The sequence below is a fragment of the Lupinus angustifolius genome, unplaced genomic scaffold (genome assembly GCF_001865875.1).
Source record: "Lupinus angustifolius cultivar Tanjil unplaced genomic scaffold, LupAngTanjil_v1.0 Scaffold_181_13, whole genome shotgun sequence".
NCBI lineage: Eukaryota > Viridiplantae > Streptophyta > Magnoliopsida > Fabales > Fabaceae > Lupinus > Lupinus angustifolius.
The window spans coordinates 1-19,438 of record NW_017726589.1 but is presented as its reverse complement, the minus strand read 5'-3'; the positions used below and the strand labels follow the sequence as shown (position 1 = coordinate 19,438).

Sequence of the window (19,438 nt, the reverse complement as noted above, 5' to 3'; positions counted from 1 at the left end):
TTCTCAAATATAAATTTAGGATTACACCACATTTTCAGCTGGAGTATGAATATAAAGATTTAGATCATTTATTTGTATTAATTTTATATTTTATTTAAAAGTTAATATTAATTAAAAAGTATAAAGATTTATATACAGTGCATCATTCATCATCTTTTATATAACCTTTATTTAAAAATCAACAGTAAGATCGTGAGTAAAAATCTCATACATTATATACATATTTTTCCCTTTCAACTAAAATCGAGAATAGGAGTGAAAATAACTGAAGTGGTTAGGATGATTGATAAAATAGAGTTTAAAATAACTGAAAATGATGTAAGGTTTTTTATACTATCAATGTATCATTTATCATTGATTTGTATTACTGTTATTTGAGAGTTAATGATGATTAACAAATCAATGGTGAATGATCTACTGATAGTGTAAAAATACATACACTGACAATATAATATATGAGTGTAAAATCTATATACTAATACTTTAACATACATGATTCATTTGGATAACTCTTTTTTAAAAGTAAACAACAATTAAATATCAATGGTTGATGATACAATTATAATGTATAAAATCCATACATTGTCAACGCATACATCTTTTTCTCATAAATATATGTATTGACAATATAAAATTTATACTTAGTGTATTATTTACCATTCGATTTATTATATTTTTTAAGAATCAATCATGATTGAAAATGAATAGTAGATAATACATAAACAATATGCGGTGTCAGTGCATACATTTTTCATTAAAAAATATTAATTTAACTTACATTAAATATATTTTTGAGGAATTGAGGTTTTCAATTTTCTCAAATTTCGTACGTGCAAAAAATTTGATGAACCAAAATGTTTTTTTTATAAATTTTTAATGGCCAATTAAAAAAGTAACATGAGCTTATTTTGAAATATTCATTATTTAGATAAGATCTAATAAGATCTACTAATTATTCTAATTTGTACCATAATAATTATTCTTAGTCTGGTCATTTCCTGTTTTAGTATATATAGATACACATTGTTATAAGAATTTACATTATACAGGAGATCAAAAGCTACCATGATACATTTTACACATTTTGTATATTTTGTACATTTTGCACATTTTACACATGTTATTGATATCTTAGTTAGTTTGTTAAGTTGTTACTTGTATCACAAATTATCTTTGTATTGTGTATATAAGCACATGACTTGTAATTCTTTAATCAATCAATAAAGTTACAATACATTCATATCTTCCGCATTATTTATACAATATGGTATCAGAGCATTCATCATGAAGACTTTGGTCAAGTTGTGCATTTTCTACAATTATTCAAACCTCATTCATTCATTCATTCATGGAAGAGCAAAAGTTGAACCACAGTGTTGTTTCTGCTTGCTGATATAGAAATCCTAAGCGGTTGTAGAATTACAATAGGCAATTCAGAAAACAATGTTGATTTGGTTGGTAAGAAGAAAAGAGAGAGGCCAAGAAGATATGACTCAGATGGGAAATTGAATGAGAAGTATTAAAGTTCATAGGCACTGCCACCGCCAGAAACATTCCATGACGAACAAGCAAAAGAAGGAGGAAGAGAAGATTCAAAGAGATTGCACCAAAGATCAACAAGATCAAGATCAACAAATCAAACAACAACAATAACAAGATCAACAATTATACACACTCTAATCATCTCAATATCAATCTTGTCCAAAGAACAAGAAGAGATGTATTTTCTTGGGTTCTTTTGCATACTCAAAGAATCCTCCAACATTGTAAAACCATAGATTTCTGACCAGGAAAATAATCAAGTGGTTGAGAAAATCCAGTCACACGAGGATCGAGATTCCGATCCATTACACTGTTATCAAATCAAATTATCAAGTTGGAGTCATTAACATTTATCCTCAAGTTGGAGATCAAAAGCTATCATGATACATTTTGCACATTTTACACATGTGATGATTAATATCTTAGTTAGTTTGTTAAGTTGTTACTTGTATCACATGTTATCTTTGTATTGTGTATATAAGCATATGACTTGTAATCTTTTAATCAATCAATAAAATTACAATACATTCATATCTTCCGCATTATTTACGCAATACATTCATAATATTATAGCTAAAAAATTTAATATAAAGGCATATATGAAGAAAAAATAGAATAATATAAAGTGTTTATATAAATAGTCATCAAAATCTTTTAAAATATGTCTTATAATAAGAATTAGAATGAATATAATATAAATAACTTTTTTCCAATTTTACCCAAAGTAAAAGACCAATGTTATTAAAATTCGCTAGAGAGGAGCATATTTGTTGTCCAATTTTTTATAACACTCTATGTATTATTTAATCTGATTGATTGAAAAAAATTATTTAAGTTAAAATTATAATAATTAAATATTTTTTGGTCAATCATACATCATGATACATGTAGTGACATAAAGTTGTGGACAATAAATGTGCACCTAGGCTAGAGGACAGTGACCAACCACCGCTACACCTTGTTACTGGTAGCATATCTAATGTCTCATAAAATGTGTGTCATTCCATATGATATTGATTATGATTGGTCAAAAAAATAATTAATTATTAAAATTTTAATTTACATATATTTTTCAACTAATCACAGATAGTAGAAAATCACAACTAATTATTAAAACAGCAGATGTCTACATGTTGTTATTGTGCTCAAATAAGTATATACTTTAATATACTCAAAGAATATATTCTACTAGTAAAGATTTATACACAATCATTACATTATTAATTGTATTACATTTTTTAAAAATTAATTATAATTAAAAATGAATATTGGATGAAACAATACCCGTGTATAGAAAACATACATTTTTTCTCTTCTTTTTTTTATGTTTTTAGCACATTATTCAAAACATATATTAATTATCACACTTTTAAATAAAAGTATAGAAAAAATCTGTACACTACAGTTCGCATATAATATTATTGATTCTCTTGAATATAAATAATACAAAAAATAGTATATGATTTCTAATTATATAAAAAATCTTACACTACAATACATAAATATCATACAAAAATTATTTTGATTATATATTGAGTCAATATTTTATTATTATTTTTAGTGTGTTATAATATATTATAAGAGTAATTTAAATAATATATCTTTAGAATTGTTGATGTATTTTGTAATAAACTAAAAATATTAAAAATATGTTGATTCTTATACTATTTGAATTTATTTCCATATTATACCATATTGTGTATAACTTTATTACACTCACTATTTTTTTTTAAAATAACACATATATCTCTCATACAACAATAGTTAATAGAAGTATGTATATTATAAAATTGTTTTTCTCATTTATGTTTGTATTATATTACAAATTATATATATAGGGACCTTAATTCATTTTTTGTATAACATAATAATATCATTACGGAATTAATCTTTTTTGAGATGTATGACTCGTCTCTCAATAAATATCAATTTCAGGAATTAAACTTTTAATATTTTGATTTAGCGAAACCTTGCACAAGTAGATAGGAATGATATCGGGGCCGGGTTTGCACATACTCAAACCCGAAATAGAAATTCAAAACCCGAACCCAAAAAAAACCCGAAAATTATATACGTAATAAGGAAAATATAATATCATTTTTGTTTCATTTTTCAATAACATTTCTATGTTCTCTTATATTATTTCATTTCTTTTATGTTTGAATATTCAATAGTAAGTAAACTAAAATTAGAAATTACACAACAGAAATTTCAATTTAAAATTGAATTACATTCGGTTTTTGCTTTACCAAACCCAAAAATTAAATTCGGGTACAACCCAAACCTAATTACATTGGGTTTTCCCCTTTAAATTTAGGTTTGATTCAGGTATCCACATGTTTGGTTTTCATTATTATCTCTACGAATAGAACAACACATTGTTATTCATTTATTAATCTTAGTTATATTGTTTTTTCTTTAAATCACAAAAATTATGATGATCTCTTAAACCCGTGCATATCACATGCTTAACGCAGTAGTATTCCAAGAGTTACGATATTTCTGAATCGTTCTTTAATTCAAAGGCATTGAATTGAATATGGCAACACAGAGATTCGGTTCTCCACCAACCTCAACGCCCGAGGAGAACGCTCTGTGAGTTTTTAATTTCATTTTACATTCTGTTCTTCTCTTTTTCCATATCATGTATCAACACAAAAAATTAGAGATTACATAAATACGATTACAAATGAATGCATTATGGAGAAAATCGGAGTAGATTTTATTGTAGAAAAAAGACAATTGGTAGAATTACGTGGTTTGGACATGTGTGAATGAGACTGCTAGAAACTTTTGATAAGGAGATTAGATCAGACAGAGGTTAGTCCAATTTCCAGATGAAAATGGAAGGCATGAAAAACTATATGTGAAATAATTAAGAAAGATTTATTTATCAATAATTTGTTAATGAACATGATCAAATGTAGGTTAGCCCAATTTTCAGAGGAGAAGAAAAATCAGGGGTGAAATGATTAGAAATAATTTAAAGATCGGTGTTTTGTCGATGAACATGATTTATGATAAAGCATTATGACATGTCGTTCGATCCATGCAACCAACTTTATTTAGTGAGATTAAGGCTTGGCAGTTGTTGTTGGTGCTGCTGGTGTATTCTGTTTTGTTTGGTTCTGATTTTTTTATTTACCCCTTGAGCTTCAACATTATGTTGTTAGTGCAGTGACAAAGCATGCTTAATTGAGCTTTGGTGTATGCAGGTTTCTTGATATACTGCATGAAGCTCCTCTCTTTGCTCACCGGAAAGCTGCAAGGGTTGTTGGCAGTGTTTTCTATTGCATTTTACTGGCAAGTTGAATTCTTTTTATCATTTCAACTAATGGTTCATTGTCTGATTTGGCAGACATTGACGGTTTTGATTGAATTGAAAGTTGTTTACGTTATGTTGTGTTTGATTAGATTGTTGAGTACTTTGAGTAAATTGATTATTGTTGTTGAGAGTGTTTTCTGTTGTGTGCTATTTGTTATTTGAATTATTTTTACCATTTCAAATTATGGGTCATTGACTGATTTGGAAGATTGAATGATTTTAATTGAATTGAAAGATTTTTTATTTTATGTTATTGGTATGTTGTGTTTCATTAGATTGGTGTGTGATTTTTTATTGTTTCTTCCATAGTAGGCTGGTTATGCTACTTTGGCCATTGGAGCTGAATGGATTTTTCGTCCACTTCAAGATCGGATATCTCAAGACCTGATATCTCCCGTGCTTTGTAGTTGTGACGTTCTCCTTTTGCTTTTAACAGGTTTTGCATCAGTACTTACCCTGGATACGGTGTTCTTAATTATTATCTCTAAGGTTGCATGTTTTCTTATTGGTGCCCCATGTAGTAGCATATCTGCACAGAAGAAGTGTATATTTATTGTGTATTGCCCTCTTCATTTGGTCTTACTATTTCTTTTCGCTTGTAAGAGAAGGTCATTATTTTGGTGGATTTCCATGGTTTTGTCTTCAATATGATCTTCGGAAGAAAATGTTTGATATGCTAGGCTGCAGTTCCCTGCACTTGGCTTAGGGTATAGGACAATCTCACCCATTCATTGCTGCTATCATATTCTTTAAGGAACATTCACTTTGGAAAAATAAATATTTTTCACAAATTTCAAGAAGCTGCCATTTTGGAACAATAAATTGAAATAGATATCTTACAATTCATCACTTTCAGTTCAATATGTTTTGCAGACATTTTTTCCCCTTCAAAATCACAGACAATTAGTTTGTGAATTGCAATTATCATTTTAAAATGTGATAGAAGAACCCCTGCAAGGCATTTACTTCATTTGAGAATGGTGATGGAGGAATCTAGCAAATTACAGTCATGAATCATGATGCATCCCTTTTCCCAAAATTTTGAAATTCTTTATATATCTTGCTTCCTAGTTTGTGATAGTTAATATTCTATTTAGATTTCAATCTAAATATGTAGCGGTTCCCCACTGCTAATCAAGTAGTATATTAGTATCACTAATTTTACATTACGAAAATTTCGTAGATGCAAATGTTCTAGTATTCACACATAAATTCATTCACATTGTTATTCGTCCTTTTTGATGCACACAGTTCTTAGTTACTTCTAGAATATATGTTTTATATCTATGAGTAGAGTGGTCATTGTGAGAGGTGGGAGGAATGAATATTGACCATTGAATCTTATTTGAATGGTCAAAAATCAAGATTAGATTATAAGTGCATATGACTTTTTAAACTGGTCATGTGACTTTGAAGTAAAAACTAATTTTGACCATCCATGTAAAATTTAATGGTGAAAATTTGCTGAATCTGGTTACTGGTTAGTAGTTGTATAAATAAATTTTGGAGTTTCCAGAAATTGTATGCTTTTTTCCAAAATATAATGGCGAAGCTAAAACACAACAATTCATTCATCTTCTAAGAGGGAAGTTAGTGATAAGGAGTAAAATGATATCTCAAGATTAAGTTGCAACATAACCATTATGTCCAAAAGTTGACATTGAGGACAAATTACCTTCCAAGATTAAGAGTGGTAGCTAACGAATTTGATGACTGGTTCCTCAGGATACTAAATGTTTTTGGGGTCCTTAAGTTTTTGGAGCCCAAATATCCCAATAGGATACTGAAATGTATTATGTATTAATATGTCATTACTTGTCGAAGTTAACTTTTGACATTGGCATTTGAGCCTCATAAAACCTTGAAACATACATGATATTATGAATCCAAACTGATGTGAAGACAAAACTTTGGATGTTTAAGTTGTTACTCATAAATGCTGATGCATAAGACTTACAATATTGTATTGGCTTAATTTACTAATCATTATAAGCTTCTGCTAGCTTAGTGGGAAAGGCTTGGTTGTTGTATAAACTCGTACTACTTGTATTTAATATTGAATGCAGAGGTTTATTTGGTTTAAATGTCATATTTTACTATTTCAGGAATCTTTCAACAATATCTGGTTTATCAAGTGCATAAGATACGCTTGCAGGTACTTCATCATCATAGCAGTTTCTTAATTTCTCTGTCTCACACGCATACAATCACATAGCATTTGTCGTATATATAATGCAATTATCAATGTATATTTTTTCTAAAAAGATGTCTGAAGGTTTGAGTTGTATTTGTCACTGTTTAAATGTTCAATTAAGTGATTTTATCACTAACGTGATTTTCAGGGCTATTATAGTTTCAGCCAGAAGTTGAAATTTATTGTTCGCATACCCTTTGCCATTACAGCTTATGGTATGTATTTCAGTGACTTTTTAACCTTGAGATCATTCTTAATACAAGAACTCAATTGATATATAACTGTGTGTGTGTGAGAAGAACCAGCTCAACCCAAAAGCTTAAATTGTTAGGTGGAGCCACCTGAATGGTAAAGGAAATGCAAAGTCTATGAACATGCCACATGAAACAAGAAACAGCAGTGCTATATCTGCATTCTGTGAAGTTGTTGTTTTAAATATTAATTTTAACTTTAAAGTTTAAACAATAAAGCTGGTGTGTCTTGTGATATCAAATTTTCATATTTATTATTTATTGCAATGTGGATACAGGATAGTTTAACACTGTAGTTCATGTTTATCATTTATAACAATATGGATAGTTTATATTTTAGTTGTTACATAAAAATGTGGATATTTTGAATAATTTGATTTAATGTCAGGAACTGCTGCAATGCTACTTCTTATACTGTGGAAACCTTACACCGGTTTTCTGACAATCTCTGCTATATTGAGGTATTTTCATTATTTCGTTTTACTTGTCTATTTGGGTAGAATAAATTGAATGAAACATCAAAAAGAGTATACTGCTTCTAAATATGAAGGACTACATCCTTAATCTAAATCTTATTATCAATAGAAGGTGATAATGATATTCAGCTGATGATTAAATGCTGTGATCTTTTGCCATATTTTATTGGAGACAGTGCATGATGACATGAAGTGTGGGAAAGATTTCGAGACCTTTCTTTTTGTGTTTGTTTCTTTTCTTGTTTATTTTAGTTTGTATGTTTGGCTGAATGAGTATACTAATTCTTAAAAGTATTATCAAGAGTGGTTTTACTAGTAGATAGTAATGTTCAATATATTGCAAATTACAAAATTTCTTGCTGCAGTATGTATTATTGTTTTTTTAAATCTCACCTCTCTTCCTGTCCAGGTGTGTTTACATTTGTTCTTCTAGCATGGGGATAATCTAAATATATTTGTTTCTTAAATGTTATAGCTCTACTACACATGAATATAATATCCCATGGTTGGCATGCACAATTCCCTCTGTTTTTCTCTAGTGTGTGACTGGAATTAATTGTGCACGTTCTTACTCCCCCGAGTTGTTAATGTCATACTTTGGTTGGTTTGCAGGATTATTATGGTAGTTGAAGCAGTATGTGCCGGATGTTTTATGAGTCTTTACATCAGTACGACATCTTTTCCTCTTTCTACTTTTTTTTGGCACGTGTTGTTGAGTCTTCGATGAAAAAAATTGTAAAACATGTATTTGTTAGATAGTACTTGTATTTTGGTCAGTAATACATAAGTAATTTTAACAAAATAAGAAAACTACAGGGATGTCTTTAGTCCTGGGGAGAGACCCTATGGTTGAGAAAGCTGAAAGCATGTATTTTTTTTTTACCAATCTACCCTATTAATTTAATTAGATATTAATATGTTTTGCATACATTCACCCCACTTTTTGCAATTAAAGTAGCAGTATTAGTTTTGCCTAATCCTTTCTATATGCATATTTGGTGCAAGCAGGTTACATACACCAGTACAATTCATTGAACTCCCATCCTGATGTTCTGAAGTCCTTATATTCACCACTACAACCATCAAGTTCTTTGGAGGGTCTAAGGCAAGCATTTTGTTTTTTAGTTTCCTTTGTAATTTACTATGTATATGACTTCATCCATGCTTAACATTCAAGCCACAAAACAAGATAACATTGTTCAGAAAACTATATAGTATTTATCGATGCATGATGATCTACCCGTTATGCATGCCACTGGTGAGATCCTGTTATTCCAATTGAATTGTAGAATGCAAACACTATAATTAGTATATCTTGATGCCATAGGTACTATGATGGTAGGCTCTCTGATCAGCAAATGGCTTTGCTGCAATATCAGCGTGAAAATCTTCATTTTTTGAGCGAGGAGGTATGGACAATTTGAAGCGTTCATTTATTGTTGGCTACATACACTTTAACTGATACTATTTGCGTAGACATTCTACTGGTGTAATGGAATTAACTTCTCAATATTTGTCCATCTACATTTGGTCTTGCAGATTCTTCGATTGCAGGAGTCCTTAAGCAAATATGAACGAACTGATGATCGGAGCACACCACAGGTTGTTTTCTATTTTACTTTTTTATTTATGCCACGATCACCATGTGGGTTTATAATTTAAATATTAACTTATGAAATCTTGTTTTGATAGTCTTAGGTCACCACGTATTTGGTTGAGTTATTTGACAAAGGATTGGCTGGCTCTTGTTTTCAGTGGATATTTGTAGCTTTGTTTGAAATTTTCCTTAATACTTGTTTATTTTTTTTTAAGGGATGTTGCTTCTGCTGCAACTTGACCTTACTTGTTTGAAGTAATAACTTTTGGAGGATATTTATAGTTGAAAGGTGCAGTAAATCTTGTTTCAATTATCGTCGAAATGGCACCTCCTATATTTATTAGAATCTTGAAAAGGAATTAGTTTGACGGCAGTGAGCCGATTTGAGCTGAGCCAAGCCTAACTTGAGCTCAAATCACTTAGATAGTTAGATTATGTTTGTATCAGGATTTATTTGAACAAAATAAAATGAAATAAGGTAGCCTATTTTCTTGAGATCAGCTCAGTAAAGCTCACAAGCCCAATCTCAAAGCCATATTTGAATTCTGCTCAGCTTGAGTCTTTAAGGCTTAATGGCAAATAATTAACTACAAAATAGTTTAGCCAAGCCAAATAATAGGATTGAAGCTCAGTGGATGAAATGGAGAAATACTTTTGGTCCTGTTTGTGATTGAATGGTTCCTTTTAACTTTAATAGAAAAATCTATCACATAGTCATAGGACTTGTGATGCTTTACGATATTGAACGGTAGATAGTGGAGATTCAATAAGAAATGCATCATTAGTTCATAAGGTCACTGATTGAGTTATTAAATAACTATCAGTGGTCCTAAAAGTCAGCTTAGTTGGTAGAGCCATGAGACATGAAGTATGAGTGCCCGGGTTCGAACTCCCGGGTCTCCCCTCTCACCTTGAAAAAAATGTTTGCCTATTAACAAAAACCTATATGTGAGAAACTCGTGAGCTGGCATAACTCATTGTCAACCGTTTAGAATCTTGGATTCATCAAAATTTGGTGGCTCCATATTCTTTCCGTTCGTTTTTAGGAGTAAATTGCTTGTATTGCAGGTTGACCTTGCCCATCTATTAGCAGCTCGTGATCAAGAATTGCGGACAATTTCAGCAGAGGTAATTATCGTCTGCTTTAGTTTTAAATGTATGTATACAACAATTTCCAGTAACATTACATTAGTTATTGCCTTAGTAGTGTAAATATAAATTCAAGTGAGAAATTCTGCAATGCCTCATGTCTTGAGTAGCATTTTATCCTTTTGGGAAATTTTGCGGGTTACTTGATTTTGTTCCCCTTCAGAGCTTTTCTCAGTGTTTTTTATCTTTATTTTAACATCCTCCTCCCCTTCCTAACCCCTTCAAGGTTATGTTTACAATTTTACTGTTTAAATCTATTTATCTGCTTCTTTGAGGAAATATCACTAACAGGCAAGTACGATTATTTAGCGTAATCGGAACCACAATTACAAGACTTTTACATAATGATGAGTATAGAAAATGAGTTGGAAGATAGTATAGCACTTTATCTTACATATGATTAAATTCCGAAGTCGTGTTGTCTGAAGTTGATAAAATCACTTGTATCTATCACTCTTTCTTTTTGCTAGTAGTTAAATACTAATTAAGGTCTGGAGATCATACTACCATGGATGTTTCTTTGAGAACTCATTTACCTCCTATGTTGACCTACAAAGAAATTGATCTTACACTAAAGAATCAAACTGAGTCCACAATGAAATACTCATGATCCAGATATTGACATTAATTATGTGTGTAAGATTTTTTTATATTATCAGTACATCATCTATCATTTATATTCAATTACCATTGGCTGTTAAATATTGATGGGTGATGGACTGACTGTGTATTAAATTTTAGACTAATGGCACATAGATATTATACTCATTAATTCATCTGAAAACAGTACCATATCTTAATAACTTTTTACCTGTGTTACACCTACATGGATGGGTGATATATGTTGGGTATGGGGTTCGACATTTTCTCAAAAAACTAGAGTACGATTATGTTGCTTGAATAAGGTATACATGTTGCATGATTACGGGTACGAAATGCAAATCTGGGAGACTAATTATGTGACTCTTTAGTATTATGATGTGACTAAAAGGAAAAATGACAAAAATCTTAAATTTCCCACCCATAATGGTACAAATTTGAAATAATTTACAGCAAATTAGTACCCATGAATACTTGTACTCGGTATGCACCCGATACACCCGAAGTGGGTACTCACCTTCTTTGAGTACCCATGCAACATAGCTCTTTACACAATGAAGTAATGAATGATTCTCACATAGTGAGATTAAGGTCTGGTTGTTGTTGAATCGGTTAATGACTTGAAAACCGATTCTTATTTTGGGACCCAGCCAGCCATGTAAGTATAGCATCAGATATGAACTCCCCCCTCCTCAAACTAAAAGGATCTTCACTGGAAAATTTATGTTACAGATGAACCAAGTGCAATCCGAGCTAAGGCTTGCTCGGTCCTTGATTGCTGAGAGGGACTCAGAGATCCAACTTGTTGTTACAACGAATAATCAGGTATCTTATATAAGTTGTATTAATACAAACAAGTATATCTATGGCCTTTAACTATAAAGAGCTTATAGTAGAATTGTTGCTACAATCATAACAGTATGTGGAAGAGAATGAAAGACTCAGAGCTATTTTAGGAGAATGGAGCACCAGGGCTGCCAAGGTATTATTTGCAACTGTAGTATATTGAAGTTGAAACGCTATAAAGTGTTATAAATTTATAATAAATTTACTTTGGATTTATTTTTCCTTTGTTAAATGTGTTCTGCTGGAGGGTGAGTCTCGGTTTCAAATCCCGGAAATATACTATTTGCTTGCAATAGTAAGACTGTGTATATCTATCCTCCCTAAATCTCACTAGGTGGGAGCCTTGTGTACTTGACCGTATTTTTTTAAAGATTTGTTGTGCTGATACCCTTTGTCTGTGATATAATGAAGCTTGAGCGAGCACTGGAGGCGGAACGATTGTCGAATCTGGAATTGCAAAGGAAGATTTCTATGCTAAGAAATCATCCGCATGCATTAACTGAAGCAACTGAACATGGAGCTTAGTTCCCTTACAAGGCTAGTGCATATATTGATCCTCACAGTTCATATCAAGCATTTAAGGTCATTCTAATTGTTAAAAAATGTTACCCAATGTCTACACCAGTTATGCACCTTCATTTTTTGGGAAGATCCATTGTATATATTAACTCTGAAGAGTTTTTGTGTTGTGAAATACTTGATCTAATTTGATTCTTAAGATCTTAGGTTGAAAAGTACTGCCCAACATGACATCTACACCATACATGGCTCTTGATGTTGGATTGTGCATCTCTGGGTGTGCAACAACAGCTACCTCAAACACTGATCAGATCATATTCCTTACTCTTGTATTTATATCCAACCATTTAACTGTGATAAAGGATTAGGAATTTGTATCAAAAATTCATTTAAAAAAATGCAAATCATAGTTACATGGTTTGTTGTACCGGTTTCGGGATGCAGTAAGTACTTTTCGTCACTTTCTACATTTTATAAGAAATTTTGTATGTGATATGTATTATGCCGAATCTGATATTCCTTGATTCTAGTGTATTCCTTGAACTTCTTTCTTTCTATCATAGAAACAACAGAATAAGAAGTCTATATGGCCAATTTATGACTTGCTAGAATATTGATAGATCAATCAGTTTAGAAGTATTGAATGCTGCCCAGTTTGGAGCGCCGTCTTAGCAGATGTCGTTGATGGTGGTTGCAAGTCTGCCATGGTGGACTTGGTGGTGGTGAAGGATGTTGTTTCGTTGTGATGGAGTTGTATATGCTGAGTCAACAACACTTACGCACCAAGGCAAAATGATGAAAAGAAGTTGCAGATTATAAAAACAAAATCAATTATTGACCTATTTTTCATGTTGATCAATGATTAACTCTTTGATGCAGCAAATACGTTGGTTTATTAAGCATATTACAGTAGTTTTTAGACTAGTTTCATGACACGAAAAAAGTGATAATGAAAAACAAAAGGAGGTCATGTTATGTGATAAAAAATAAAAAGTTGTTAATTAACAACAATATTATGATCAAAACATTATCTTAACGATATCTTACCGATATCTTGTGTGTGTAAATTCATCTTGAATCATGTTATTTCCAACAATTATCCAAAGGATGTTTCTGCGATCAATTTAATGGTCAAAACTTAGATTAAGAGATCTTGAAACCTTTATAAATATTAAATACCACAGGGAAATGGCATAAGTTTCTCAGTAAGTTTAACTAGATAGAGTTCATAAACTGTAAATGCTAAATGTATGTACTATTCACTTGAGTCAATTAACAAATACAGGTAGAAGTATAACAAAATAGCAACAACTCAAAGCAGAAAAGTTCTTGGTTTAGTTATACAACAAAATACCTTGGTTTATGCCAAATTTACAGAGACTGATGAATAATTCAAAGCAGCTTGATGAGGATTAGGTACTTTCACATGTTGCAATACTTGAGACATCTTCAAACCTATTATTTGGATTTCCAGGTTTGAATGCCCATTCAGAAAAACATCTGTTACCTGCACAAATACATAATACATCATATTCAAAACATTTTCTAACAAATATGTAATTTCTTCATTGCACTGCACATTTTCCACAACCACAATAAACTGAAGAAAATAACTGGTTTGAAAATGTGGATATGCAGAAAATAAGAAGACTAGTTATAAAAACCCATGAAATTGTGAATTGATTGCTGGGTGTAAGTTAGTGAGGTAGCATTATTCATCACTTAACTGCATATTTATCTACAACTAGAATAAACTCATCACAGAAATGTTCTTGAGGTGAAGTTTAATGATATATACGTACCTGAGTGCATCCAAAAAGTTTAAGTAACCTCAGTGACAAGCAGCTGTCAACAATCAAACCCAATGCATTGTCTGTCAAATTTCTGCACCAAGATAGATCTAGAGTATGCAAAATTTTTGCATGGTTTGCAAGTGACAAGGTTGAGTGGTAGCCAACCTGCATTAATCAAATGTGGCGCTCCGAAAGTTAGAAAATATATAACAAACAACTATGTTTTTTAGGACTGAAACTAAATGATTGCTGAAAATAAAAAAACAGAAAGATTTCCAGTCTCAATCAGCCAAAAAATATTAAAGGCTTCCTCCAACAGGTGGGCAAGGGTTTGTGCAATGTAAATTCATAAAAGAACAAGACAAACAACATAATCTTGACATGTAGTTACAGTCAAGATAATAGAAAAGGAGTTTCAACCAACAATAAATTAGAAAGGGTTTTGCATCAACTACCTAATCTACTAATGCCTGGAGGCTAAGCTAGAAATAGATTAGTTGATCATTTTACAAGCACGGAATAGCCTTTCCGGCATGCCACACAATGTTCACTTGCCACCCTGCAGGCAATGGAGAGCGAAGAAGAGAGGCAAAAAAACAGTGTACCTTCTTAATGTTATTGAGTGACAGTTCTTTCAAGGACTCTCCATTTGTCTCCAAGAATGCAGCAATTGCTTCATCACTGCAATGATGAAAGATAGGTCAATTTATTCATCACTTGGAAGATATCAAGATTAAGATGCAGTGATAAACACTTTCATAAAATTAAAAAGGTGCATTAAGTAGTCCGAAACATCATCCAAGGAAACATCAAGCAAACCCACCATACACACAAGACAAGCAAGATGGAATAGACTATGTTCTCAAATTCTGTCTACAAAGGAGATATTTGTATCCAGGACTTCAAGAATGGAATCAGTCAATCAGATTCAATGAGAAGATGTTTCAACATTTCAAATTCTGGAAAATCAAACAACACACTAACAATAATGGCAACAAAGATAATCATCCTATTAAAAAGTTAAAATCTACTATGAGTAACCTCTTGCAAAGAGCAAACTGAACACAGACAATAGCAGGAAAGTGCACAACAGAAAGTGGGGGATATTTAATTGTCTTGAGGTAGAAAACAATAAGTAGAAAATTAGAAGCGCCTAGCAAAATATAAAGATATGGCTAATGAAAACGTTGGAAGATACAGAAAGCAGGAAGAACAAACACCTGAATGGATTACGGCAAAGCTTCAGTGTATGAAGTGCACGACAACCATTTGTAAGATATCCCATAGATAAATCTGTTAACTTGCATAAATTTGTAAGATCAAGCACACATAATCCAGGACAATGTTCAGCAACGACTTTCACTGATGAGTCAGTCAAGTTTCTGCACATTGAGAAACATATCAATAAGCTTAATTGACAAATAACTTTTGACTATGAAAGAACATAAGGAATTTAGATCTTCAAAGGATAATGGTTAATCCGTGCTCAAAGAACAATCAAAAGCTAACCAAATACTAATTAGACTAAGCATAAATCCCAACATTGGTTAATATTCTTTTCACTGGTTGGAAAACTGTTCACCAAACTAAAATGGAACTCCCTAAGAAAATACTTCTGTGAATGTATCACATCTTAAGTAAATTCCAGACATGAAAGAAAATGCTCTAATGGTACTTACATACAGTCTTTCAAAACAAGCTCTTTCAGGTTGTGACCACGTGCAATGATGTAATCCCTAACAAATTCATCACCAACACTTTGAATACCTGCCACTGACAACACTTCTAAATGTTCAAGCTCCATCAGCGCTGGCACTATTAGTGCAGCATCAATGCCTTGGCAATCATCAAGATACAACTCTTTCAGCATAGATTTTAAAGAGTCAGCCAAAATATAAACACTAGAAGATGTGAGAAGGGAGCACAGGCTGAGATTTATTGATCTGAGTGCCGGAGCAGAAGAAATGAGTGCACGCAACCCCCCATCTGAAAGACGGCATGCACCACTGAGGGATAGACTGGTTAATCTAGGTAAATGCCTTGGTGACTGTGCCAAAGTAGCAAGTATTACATAATCTGCCAAACAGCGTCCACACTGGTCAAGTTGCAGTACCTGTATCACACAAAGAAATTTCCCTGTTAAAAAATAACAATATAATCTCTACTTTAGGTTCTAAGGGAGATATTAATGTCTGCAAGACCATGTCTCCCTCTCTTTTCACTCCTATGTCCAAGTAAAAGTTGCATGCAGCTATAAAGAAAGCCAAATATGTAGCAAAATTGCAAGAAATACTGAAAGCTAAAAAATGAGTTTGAAATCCATACCACCAAATTGGCAGTGTCAGACATTTGAAAAGATGTTGTAAATTGTTCCTCTGTCAACCATGAGCAATCTCTTAGCCGAATCTCTGTAGGAGATCCACCAACAAGAAGTTCAAAAAAGTGACCATTTATTTTTCTCGAGTCACATAGCAACTGGCTAAGCTTGTGTCTCAATGCATCTGGAACACTATCAAGTGAAGCAATTGCATCAACATTCTTGACAAGAATCTTAAGGCATAATTCTTGCAATGGTGGGACTGAAAAACTTGAACCTATATTCGTTTTATCAGTCTTAGGAACCCATTTGATAGAATCAACCAAACTTCTTTCAGCCGAGACACCTCCAGGTTGGACGCTTTTCACCATCCGATCCTTAATAATCTTCATAGCTGTTGAAAAAGGGCCTGGCCAATCTTCAATTTCAGGTTCAACTTCAGGCCGCTCAGGAGACTGCCGGTCTTCATCTCTTCCATCCAAGTTAAAATAAGCAAAACGAGATGCATTTTCCCTCGCTATATCTCGGAACCGTTCCCTCCTTGAACCATGCTCCCTCGCATTAGTGTTTGCATTCCTCCTTGAACCATGCTCCCTTGTATTCGAAGGTTCCCTATCTGGCAAGTCTGCATTATCTTCTGAACGGTTAACATCTGAATCTTTAATTTCAGACTCTATGCATAATCCACCTTCACCAACATCACCCGACAAATCGCCATCAACCATCACCACTTTACCTTTTTCTTCCTTGCTCAAAATCCTTCGACTACTCCTCCTCAAACCACGCTCCTTAGAATTATAATCAAAATTCCTCAATCCTTCACTATCTGGCAACTCTACATTATTATCTGAACAGTTAACATCAGAATCTTTAATTTCAGACTCTATGCCTAATTCACCTTCAACATCACCCGACAAATCACCATCAACCATCACCGCTTTACCTTTTTCCTCTTTACTCAAATTCCTTCGACTACTCCTCCTCGAACCATGCTCCTTAGTATTACAATCAAAATTCCTCGATCCTTCCCTATCTGGCAACTCTACATTATCTTCTGAATCTTTAATTTCAGACTCTGCGCCTAATTCAAATTCAACATGACCCGATAAATTGCCATCAACCATCACCACTTCACCTTTTTCCTCTTCGCTCAAATTCCTTCGACCACTCCTCCTCGAACCATTCTCCTTACTATTTTTACAATCAAAATTCCTCGATCCTTCCCTGTCTTGCAAAGCAACATTTTCTTCTAAACAATTCAAATTTAAATCCTTCATTTCAGACTCTTGCCTTAATTCACCTTCACAAACAACAACATCATCCCCGAAACCATTCTCCTCTCTACTCAATTTCTTTCGACTTCGACCTAGACTCGAACCTTCACTAACATTACCACTCAATTTCCTTTTCCCTCTCTTACTATAATCACATTCCTCATCACCACTCTCGTTCATTTCAAATTCAGAACCCAACCTCACCTCATCAACAACAACACTATCATTCACCACCAAATCATCCTTCTCCAAATCCTCATTTCCAATTTCTTCTTCATCACATAACTTGTTAACAGTGCTACGTTGATCCATTCCTCTCTTGACAACGTTTTTTCCTGATCTCAAATTCAGCACACCGATTCCATCAACACTGTTTGTAACCGTTGAATCGAGAGGACTAGGGTTGGGTTGGTTGAAAACCCTAACGGAAGTTGGAGGAGAAGAATCGCCGTCAATGGAGGCGGCGAGGCGGAGGCTGCGTCGGCGAAGCGAGGCGGAGAAGGGAGGGTTAGTTTTGGAGCGGTTATTAGGGGTAGTTTTGGAAGATGACATTTTTCAAAATCAACAAAAGGAATGGAAGTGAAGAGGATCTGAGTTATTATCTGATTTTTTCTGGAGGGAAGAAGAATAATCATATATATAGAAAAATGATATACCTTATGAGAAAATACTCTTCCAAATAAATTGAGATGTATCCAAAGTTATATTTGTGTTTATTATTAATGATTAATCAACATATATCAATTTCTTTTGACAAAGAATTAATATTTTTTGAAACGTGTGATTGTCTCTTTTAAATGTTGATATTAGGAATTGAATATTTGATTTTTTTTTTGTTTTCATAAGGATCTAATGGAGTCTTACATGACTAGACTAATACATTGTTAATTTTGGGTAACAATATTTGTAGAAGAACATATCATAACTTGGTGAAACTACTCAAAGTATAAAACTTAAATATTTGACACCTGAAAGTAAAAACGTATGCCGACAATCACAAAGTGCATATTACTTCACTAATTTATTTACTTATAATTCATATAAATGATGAACGAGACTATAAAAATATATAGAAGGTGAGAAAATAAAGTGGTATGGGATTAAGTTTTTCATCATAGTAGTGATATATTCTTTTAGTGCAATATGTCTATAATACTATAAGTAGATGTACATAAAATAAATAAATAAACAATGAATATATAATTTAAATAGAAATATATAAAATTTGGTAATGAGTGTAATGCAAACTAAGCATATTGTATTATAATTCTTATACAAATAATATATATCGGTAAGTATTAAACCTTGTATATTTATTTCACCAGGTAAAACAATAATCACTAGACCGATAAATACATTTATTATTAATGTATTATGAAAATCGTGTTTATGGAACATAACTTTAAAAAAGAAATATAAAAAAATTTAAATTATGGTTTGTGTCCACAAGTTTTAAAAAATGTAACATCGGTCTCTAAATTTGTGTATGTCAGTGGCGACTTTGTCTAAAAGTCGTGCATATGAAATACGATTTTGTAGGAGTACATTATATATA

General features: G+C 32.3%; 2 protein-coding genes across 4 annotated transcripts; one reads left to right on the top strand and one right to left on the bottom strand.

Moving 5' to 3' along the window:
* Positions 1-4,022: 4,022 nt before the first annotated feature.
* Positions 4,023-12,926, top strand: LOC109340483. 3 transcript variants are annotated; one of them, XR_002106800.1, is made up of 15 exons: positions 4,023-4,137; positions 4,758-4,845; positions 5,180-5,303; positions 6,973-7,022; positions 7,210-7,276; positions 7,701-7,773; positions 8,401-8,456; positions 8,797-8,893; positions 9,113-9,197; positions 9,328-9,390; positions 10,454-10,513; positions 11,867-11,959; positions 12,054-12,116; positions 12,392-12,557; positions 12,619-12,926. XR_002106800.1 is itself a non-coding variant. In XM_019578189.1 (14 exons), the coding sequence occupies exons 1-14, from the start codon at positions 4,082-4,084 to the stop codon at positions 12,503-12,505; spliced, it is 1,089 nt and encodes a 362-aa protein (XP_019433734.1). In that variant the 5' UTR covers positions 4,023-4,081; the 3' UTR covers positions 12,506-12,926. The 3 variants fall into 3 exon arrangements, 2 of the variants coding, with proteins under 2 accessions (XP_019433734.1, XP_019433735.1); XM_019578189.1 differs by having other exon boundaries at positions 12,392-12,926; XM_019578190.1 differs by having other exon boundaries at positions 4,024-4,137; positions 9,116-9,197; positions 12,392-12,926.
* Positions 12,927-13,712: 786 nt separating this feature from the next.
* Positions 13,713-18,503, bottom strand: LOC109340482. Its single transcript, XM_019578188.1, has 6 exons — positions 16,618-18,503; positions 15,972-16,405; positions 15,513-15,674; positions 14,898-14,973; positions 14,302-14,457; positions 13,713-14,006 (listed from the first exon to the last, which is right to left on the bottom strand). Exons 1-6 carry the CDS (start codon positions 18,433-18,435, stop codon positions 13,860-13,862), a joined length of 2,793 nt encoding a protein of 930 aa, XP_019433733.1. The 5' UTR covers positions 18,436-18,503; the 3' UTR covers positions 13,713-13,859.
* Positions 18,504-19,438: the final 935 nt, after the last annotated feature.

Excerpts from the sequence above, each read along its gene's own strand:
- LOC109340483 (XM_019578189.1), top strand. The coding sequence starts at position 4,082 with ATGGCAACACAGAGATTCGGTTCTCCACCAACCTCAACGCCCGAGGAG. Across the intron at positions 5,304-6,972 it reads TCTCCTTTTGCTTTTAACAG|GAATCTTTCAACAATATCTG; the intron begins GTTTTGCATCAG and ends TTACTATTTCAG. Across the intron at positions 7,023-7,209 it reads TGCATAAGATACGCTTGCAG|GGCTATTATAGTTTCAGCCA; the intron begins GTACTTCATCAT and ends CGTGATTTTCAG.
- LOC109340482 (XM_019578188.1), bottom strand. The coding sequence starts at position 18,435 with ATGTCATCTTCCAAAACTACCCCTAATAACCGCTCCAAAACTAACCCT. Across the intron at positions 14,458-14,897 it reads CACTCAATAACATTAAGAAG|GTTGGCTACCACTCAACCTT; the intron begins GTACACTGTTTT and ends TGATTAATGCAG. Across the intron at positions 14,007-14,301 it reads AACTTTTTGGATGCACTCAG|GTAACAGATGTTTTTCTGAA; the intron begins GTACGTATATAT and ends GTATTTGTGCAG.